Source organism: Eleutherodactylus coqui, chromosome 7 (assembly GCF_035609145.1).
Source record: "Eleutherodactylus coqui strain aEleCoq1 chromosome 7, aEleCoq1.hap1, whole genome shotgun sequence".
In the NCBI taxonomy this organism is placed as follows: domain Eukaryota; kingdom Metazoa; phylum Chordata; class Amphibia; order Anura; family Eleutherodactylidae; genus Eleutherodactylus; species Eleutherodactylus coqui.
In genome coordinates this window covers 20,087,363-20,095,970 of record NC_089843.1, presented here as the reverse complement: position 1 = coordinate 20,095,970, position 8,608 = coordinate 20,087,363, and the positions used below count along the sequence as shown (strand labels likewise).

Sequence of the window (8,608 nt, the reverse complement as noted above, 5' to 3'; positions counted from 1 at the left end):
TAATGGTGTAACGTTGGAAAGTGTTGACCATTTCCGTTACTTTGGCAGCCACCTCTCCATAAAAATACAACACCGTCTGAGCTCTGCAAGTGCAGCATTTTTCAAATGAAGCAGAGAGTGTTTGAGGACCAGGACATTCGTAGGGATACCAAGATGCTTGTCTATAAAGCTCTTGTTCTACCAACCCTGTTATATGCCTGCGAAATGTAGGCCGTCTACAAACGTCACTCTCAACTTCTGGAACGATTCCATCAGCATTGCCTTTTGAAAAATCCTGCAAATCTCTTGGGAAGACAGATGTCAGCAGAAAGAAGCAAAGACTACCAGCATTGAAGAGATTATAATCCTTCACCATCAACTTCGCTGGACTGGCCACATTGTGCCAATGCTCGATTACCGTCTCCCAAAGCAATTACTATACTCTCACCTCAAGAACGGAAAATGGAATGTTAGTGGACAGCAAAAGAGATTTAAGGATGGACTTAAAGCTAACTGTCATGCCTTTGGCAGTCTCTGTTCAGTAAAATTGTCTGTACTGTATAAGGTATATGATATTGCTTTATTTCTGGCATTATTAGATGGACTTTCTGTTAGGGCTCCATCTAGTGTGCATTCATATACTGAGCCTCAGTGTATTTTGTCCTCTGAGGGATGCTGTACCCTTTACCCATGACCTCAGTGACATCATCAGCTCAGCCCACAGTAGCCATTTTCTGGCACATTCCCTCCATGTCTGGACTGCTCTAGAGACCCTCTGCAAACCTTTATTATCCAGGCTCACAGTGGCATCGTCGGTATGTGATAACTTCTACCTGATGTCCTACTCTTAGCATCCTGTGTATATATGTTTCCAGTTCCATGATTATACCACTTCTATAGTTTCTAGTCTTGTGTGTGTTATTCAAATAGCATAGCATGTGTCCTAGTGTATGCGCATGCACACTTATCATCCCTCATGGCTATATTACATGCTTCCTGTCTTCTCACATGTATGTAATGTATTCTATGTACTGCTATGTTAGTGTACATTGCTAAGTGCATCATTTTCTTTGTTCTACAGTTTTACCTCTACCTTGCAATAAAGTTGAAAGCGGACATTGCTCCATCGTCATTGTGTTGCAGGGAAGGTTATCTGCCTGTCTACTTATGCTCCACTCATAGGGAGGACAGAACAGTAAAACGACGGCCACTTACAGACTGGATACCAGTAAAACGACGGCCCCTTCGCAGGCTGGATAGAGAAACAGGGACTTCTCACAGGCTGGACACAGGGCACCAGCAGTCTAGACAGCAGGATACTAAACCACGTTTTGTGCTATACGCAGAGATACTGCTACAGGACGCCCACTACAGCGGTAAGCACGTAAGCTCGTCCGGAGCGTCACCATGTCAACGTTAGAGACTGGACTGTATGAGACAAGGTCTCACATCTCAGCTAGCTCCAGAAGCTCAAAAGGGTCAGTGAGTAGCTCTACAGTAGCCATTGCTCGTGCAAAAGCGGAAGCCGCCAAAATGCGAGTGCATTATGCTGAGCAAGAAAGGCAATTAAAAGTAGAGAAAGCACGCATGGAAGCAGCACTGGAAAAACTATCAGTAGAGAAAGAAGCTGCAGCTGCTGTGGCCGAAGCAGAGGCTTTGGAAGAAGCAGCGATCTACGCAAGTGAAAGATTCAGCAACATGTCTAGGCGCAGTTCTGGTCACCAAGACAATCTCCAGCGTACTTCAGACTATGTTCAGCTACATGCCAAGTCGGGTAACGACTCGTGCTCAGATCCGGGAGAGGAGTCAAACCTCCAAAAAGAGCTCCGCCAGCAACCGGTAACACAGCAAGTGACCTCAGCACACCAAATGCCCAACATCAAATTAGATAGCAGTTTGATATTCAGTCGGCCCTCAGTACAACCTAAGCTTGAACCAACAAATGTTTGGAGTACCACGGTCGCCACCAATAAGAATGAACCTTTAGACTGTGACTATTATCATAGCAGCATGTCAAAGAATCGCTGTAACTCAATAGGACCTCCACAAAGCAACTTACCTTCAGATCTACCACGCAGAGATCAAGGTATGACAGACCTCGTCAAATTCTTTGCACGACGTGAGCTAATAACTAAAGGACTCACGAAGTTTAATGACAGACCTGAAGGCTATAGAGCATGGCGTTCGTCATTCAGAAATATGATCAAAGATCTCGACCTGTCTGTAAGTGAAGAAGTTGACCTCCTAGTCAAATGGTTAGGCAACGAGTCAGCAGAACATGCAAAGCGAATTAGAGACATCAACATTAACTACCCAAGCAGAGGACTAAAAATGATATGGGAAAGACTGGAGGAGTGTTATGGCTCACCAGAAGTGATAGAAAATGCACTCTTCAAAAGGATTGAGGATTTTCCTAAGATTCCCAATAAAGGATTTCAGAAGCTGAGAGAATTAAGTGACCTGCTGATGGAACTCGAAGTTGCTAAAGGTGAGGGAGACTTGCAAGGTCTCGCATTTTTAGACACAGCACGTGGTGTCAACCCCATTGTACAGAAATTACCTTACAGTCTACAAGAAAAGTGGATTACTCAAGGCTCCAAGTACAAACAACAGCACAACGTCTCATTCCCTCCATTCTCCTTTTTTGTGGATTTCATAAGCCAACAATCAAAGACTAGGAACGACCCAAGTTTTGACTTCTCAACATTTGAAACCACTTACATCAGAACTAACAAACCTGCTTCACTTCATAACCTGAAAGCTACACCTGTTGCAGTACACAAAACCAGCATATCTGCTGTGCATCCCTCAACAAGAGACCCTTGCAAAGACTGCCCTCTACATAAGAAGCCTCACCCATTGCAGAAATGTAGAGGATTCAGGGAAAAAACTCTTAAGGACCGGAAAGCCTTTCTCAAGGAAAACCAGATTTGCTACAAGTGTTGTGCCTCAACATCTCATAGGGCGAAGGACTGTACAGCAAACATCGAGTGTTCAGAATGTCATAGTAAGGAGCATACCACGGCCTTACATCCTGAGCCCGCCCCATGGACTCTCACGCCTTCACACCAGGCTACACAGCATGGCGGGGAGGAGAAAGTCACAGTACTTCCTGAAGTGTCACCCCAGTGTACCCAAGTCTGTGGAGAGGGCCTCAGAGGTAAATCCTGCTCTAAGATTTGTCTTGTTAAAGTTTATCCAATTGGACACAAAGAAATGGCTGTAAGGTTGTATACCATTCTTGACGATCAAAGCAACAGGTCCCTTGCCAGCTCTACTTTCTTCGACATCTTCGACATTGAAGGACATAGCTCTCCATATTCACTTAAGACTTGCACAGGTGTGACTGAAGAAGCCGGAAGAAGAGCTACTGGTTTTCAAATAGAATCCATGGATGGTGAAACATCCCTGCCTCTACCTAAACTGATAGAATGTAATCAAATTCCAAACAACAGAGAGGAGATTCCAACGCCTGAAGCAGCATTACCACATAAGCACTTGAAGACCATGGCCCATCTCATCCCTGCCTTAGATCCTAAGGCTCAAATAGTGCTTCTGCTTGGAAGGGACATCATAAGAGTCCACAAGGTCAGAAAACAGGTAAATGGCCCTCACAATTCTCCATTTGCACAGAAACTAGACCTAGGATGGGTCATTGTAGGTGACGTCTGCCTAGGAAATGTCCACAAACCATCCACGGTAAATTCCTATTGCACTAATACACTGGAAAATGGACGTCCATCCTTCTTCCAGCCTTGTCCTAACAGGTTCCTTATAAGAGACACACCTAGCAGTATTTCATACTCTGACTCTACGGAAATCGGGACCCATTTCTGTGACGAAGACAGAGACCACTTAGGGTGCACAGTGTTCCAGAGGACAAAGGACGACCACAAAATCGCCCCCTCTATTGAAGACGAAGCCTTCTTGGACATAATGGAACAAGGCTTTTTCAAAGATGAAGCAAACAATTGGGTGGCACCACTTCCTTTCAAAACTCAGAGACGCCATCTCCCCGACAACAGAGATCAAGCACTGAAGCGCTTTTTCTCACTCAGACGCAACCTTCTAAGAAGGCCAGATATGAGTGAACATTTCTTCACATTCATGGGGAAGATATTTGGAAACGGTCATGCGGAAGTTGCTCCACCTCTAAGAGAAAAGGAGGAACACTGGTACCTGCCAATCTTTGGTGTCTACCACCCTAAGAAGCCAGGACAGATCCGGGTAGTATTTGACTCCAGTTCACAGTATGAAGGAGTCTCCCTCAATGATGCTCTCATGACCGGACCAGACCTCAATAACACACTATTAGGAGTGCTCATTAGGTTCCGTAAAGGATTAATTTCCATTGTTGCCGACATACAGCAGATGTTTCATTGTTTTCTAGTGAAAGAAGAACATAGGAACTTCTTGAGATTCTTCTGGTTTAAAGACAACGACCAAACCAAAGACATAATGGAATACCGAATGAAAGTACATGTTTTTGGCAACAGCCCATCTCCTGCAGTCGCCATCTATGGACTCAAAAGGTCTGCCCGAGAAGGTGAAGAAGAATATGGACAAGATGTCAGGCAGTTTGTAGAAAGAGACTTTTATGTGGACGATGGCCTGAAATCACTTCCATCACCAGATGCAGCAATCGACCTACTCAAAAGAACCCAAAGTATGCTTGCTTGTTCGAACCTCAAACTCCATAAGATAGCTTCAAACAGCAAGGCTGTCATGAAAGCCTTTCCCACTCAAGATCACGCCAATGACCTGAAGGATCTAGACTTGGCAACGGCCACAATACCCTTGCAGCGCAGCCTAGGGCTCAACTGGGACCTCAACAACGACACCTTTACCTTTCAGGTGGATCAAAGGCCAAAACCATTCACACGACGCGGTGTCCTATCTACGATCAACAGCATCTACGACCCGCTTGGGTTTGCAGCTCCCGTGACCATTCAAGGTAAGATGCTGCTCAGAGACTTGACTGCAGATACATGCGATTGGGACTCCCCACTTTCCCCAGAGAAGGAGACATTGTGGGTAAAGTGGAGAGACTCCCTGGTAGCATTATCCGACCTACACGTTCCTAGGCCGTATGCACACGTGCCTATTGCAGAGGTCAAGTCTAAAGAGCTGTGTGTATTTTGTGATGCCTCAGTGAAAGCAATTGCTGCAGTTGCCTACCTCAAAACGATTGACATTAAGGGCCAGACACATATTGGGTTTGTGATTGGAAAGGCAAAACTGGCACCATCTCCTGAGCCTACCATACCGAGGCTGGAGCTTTGTGCTGCCGTTCTGGCAGTAGAACTAGCTGAACTCATTGTGACAGAAATAGATATGACACTTGATGACACAGAATTTCATACAGATAGCAAAGTAGTGCTGGGCTACATTTACAATGAGTCTAGGAGATTCTATGTGTATGTGCATAACAGAGTCCATAGGATTAGAAAGTCATCAAAACCTACTCAGTGGCGCTATGTACCGACTGATCACAACCCAGCAGATCATGCTACAAGAGCTGTACCAGCACCACTCCTTAAAGATACCACATGGCTCACAGGGCCAACTTTCCTTTATAAACCAGTACTGGATACTCACAAGAAAAGCACCTATGAACTGCTAGACCCAGATTCCGATGCAGAGGTTCGCCCTCAAGTTTCCACGCTCATTACGACACTTTCTAGCAAACAGCTGGGATCTAAACGTTTTAACAGGTTCTCAACTTGGAAGTCACTAAACCGCGCTGTAAGTTGCTTAATTCATATCGCCAGAACCTTCAGAGCCACGCCAGCAAGATCAAGTCATTGCAGAGGTTGGCACCGCTGTCCAAAGGGCTATACAGTGGATGAACTTACACAGGCCAAGGACGTTGTCATCCATTGTGTGCAACAAGAGATTTACGCAAGAGAACTAGAATCACTCCAAAATCAAAAGAATGTGCCTAAAGATAGTTCCCTCAGGAAACTTGACCCATATATAGATGCTAATGGACTGTTGAGAGTTGGAGGACGTGTCTCAAATGCACAGCTTGATAGTAACGAGTGCCATCCTGTAATACTCCCTAACAATCATGTTGCGTCTCTACTTGTGCGGCATTACCATGAACAGACTAAACACCAGGGACGTTTGTTCACTGAGGGAGCTCTATGTACAGCTGGATTTTGGATAGTTGGAGCCAAAAGACTTGTGAGTAATGTCATTTTCAGATGTGTTACATGCCGGAAACTCCGTGGTACGTTTCAGTCGCAGAAAATGGCTAGCCTCCCTGCTGACCGACTCAGCACTGAACCACCGTTCACAAATGTTGGGCTCGACGTGTTTGGCCCATGGTCCGTCACCACGCGGCGCACTAGAGGAGGTGAAGCAAACAGCAAACGCTGGGCTGTCCTATTCACTTGTATGAGCATCAGGGCAGTGCACATAGAAGTTATTGAGTCTTTGGACACATCCAGCTTCATAAATGCATTAAGACGCTTCATTTCTATAAGAGGTCCAGTCAAGCAAATCCGTTCTGATAGAGGTACCAATTTCATTGGAGCGTGTAAAGAGTTGAATATTCCCTCAAACATTGACAGCGACCATGTAAGAAGATATCTTGCGAACCAAGGTTGCACATGGTCATTTAACCCTCCACATTCTTCTCACATGGGCGGCTCATGGGAGCGTATGATCGGCATAGCACGTAGGATCCTTGATTCGATATTCCTCCACGAGGGCACTTCAAGACTCACCCATGAGACCCTCACAACTCTTATGGCTGAAGTAGTAGCTATCATAAATGCGAGACCATTAATGCCAATATCCAGAGATCCAGATGACCCTCCTTTGCTAACTCCTTCTACTCTACTCACGCAAAAGTTCGATGCAATTACAGCTCCTGCTGGTGAGTTTGATTCTAAAGACTTGTACAAGTGTCAATGGAGACGGGTACAAAGCTTGGCAAATGTGTTTTGGGAAAAGTGGAGGAAACAATACATCTCAACTTTACAGACTAGGAATAAGTGGCATTCCAGTAAACCCAACATGGAAGTTGGCAATGTTGTTCTTGTCAAGGACTCTCAGTCAAAAAGAAACGAATGGCCTATGGGACTCATAACCAAGGTTTTTCCTAGTGAAGACGGGAAAGTCAGAAAGGTGGAAGTCAAATTGTGCAAACAAAATGAGCCTAAACTCTTCTTCAGACCTGTTACAGAACTAATTTTATTACTCACAACGAAGAGGTCTTAATGTGGTAACCTTGGGTTACCAGACGGGGAGTGTCATGCCTTTGGCAGTCTCTGTTCAGTAAAATTGTCTGTACTGTATAAGGTATATGATATTGCTTTATTTCTGGCATTATTAGATGGACTTTCTGTTAGGGCTCCATCTAGTGTGCATTCATATACTGAGCCTCAGTGTATTTTGTCCTCTGAGGGATGCTGTACCCTTTACCCATGACCTCAGTGACATCATCAGCTCAGCCCACAGTAGCCATTTTCTGGCACATTCCCTCCATGTCTGGACTGCTCTAGAGACCCTCTGCAAACCTTTATTATCCAGGCTCACAGTGGCATCGTCGGTATGTGATAACTTCTACCTGATGTCCTACTCTTAGCATCCTGTGTATATATGTTTCCAGTTCCATGATTATACCACTTCTATAGTTTCTAGTCTTGTGTGTGTTATTCAAATAGCATAGCATGTGTCCTAGTGTATGCGCATGCACACTTATCATCCCTCATGGCTATATTACATGCTTCCTGTCTTCTCACATGTATGTAATGTATTCTATGTACTGCTATGTTAGTGTACATTGCTAAGTGCATCATTTTCTTTGTTCTACAGTTTTACCTCTACCTTGCAATAAAGTTGAAAGCGGACATTGCTCCATCGTCATTGTGTTGCAGGGAAGGTTATCTGCCTGTCTACTTATGCTCCACTCATAGGGAGGACAGAACACTAACCTTAAAAACTGTGGCATAGACATTGAGAAATGAGAAGCCCTGTCCCTTGAGTGCTCAATTTGGGGGTCAGCTGTTACTAATAGCACTGAGTCACGAATGGAGGATTAAAGGGGGAAACGTATCAAGAGGAAAGCATGTCATGCCAACCCTTGTCAGGACTGTCTTTCACTGGGAAACCAATGTCCCCACTGCAAAACAACTTGCGGATCAAAAATAGTCATCTACAGACCCACCGAAAAGCCCCCATACTTGAAAGACAATCATGCTCAGCCACGAGTGATAGCCTATGATGATGGCACCCCACTATAGTGCTTGCTTCCTTCTCTATGGCCATAATCTCAGGGAGACTCTGTCCCCCACCTGGGGGTGGAACTTCACATTGCAGCCACCATCCACTGGTTACAAGTGGCTGCTATCCGCTGCTTTGAGTAAGGGAGGCTGCAGGACATCCTTCTTACATAGGACACCTGGCTATCACCTGATTTCTGCCGCTGTCTGTCATCGCCACACCATCCTGAACCTCTGTCGCACCACCACACATGACTGGTTATATCCTACGTGGCAGACCCTGCCAATCAACTACTGATAGGATAGGTCATCAGTAGTAAAAGGGCTTAAATGCCCAAAAACCTCCATTAAGAGAGGAAAAGTAATAGGATATGGGAATACGGACCTAAAGACTTTTT

The 8,608-nt window shown here is 45.1% G+C and overlaps 1 protein-coding gene across 2 annotated transcripts; it reads left to right on the top strand.

Moving 5' to 3' along the window:
* The first annotated feature begins 517 nt into the window (after positions 1–517).
* Positions 518–7,916, top strand: LOC136572379 (uncharacterized). Of its 2 annotated transcripts, XR_010785802.1 has the most exons (3): positions 518–794; positions 1,061–1,355; positions 7,804–7,837. XR_010785802.1 is itself a non-coding variant. In XM_066572900.1 (2 exons), the coding sequence occupies exon 1, from the start codon at positions 3,196–3,198 to the stop codon at positions 7,204–7,206; it is 4,011 nt and encodes a 1,336-aa protein (XP_066428997.1). In that variant the 5' UTR covers positions 3,073–3,195; the 3' UTR covers positions 7,207–7,537; positions 7,804–7,916. The 2 variants fall into 2 exon arrangements, 1 of the variants encoding a protein (XP_066428997.1); XM_066572900.1 differs by lacking the exons at positions 518–794; positions 1,061–1,355 and adding an exon at positions 3,073–7,537 and having other exon boundaries at positions 7,804–7,916.
* Positions 7,917–8,608: the final 692 nt, after the last annotated feature.

Bases quoted from the DNA above. Each gene is read 5' to 3' on its own strand.
- LOC136572379 (XM_066572900.1), top strand. From the start codon at position 3,196: ATGGCTGTAAGGTTGTATACCATTCTTGACGATCAAAGCAACAGGTCC.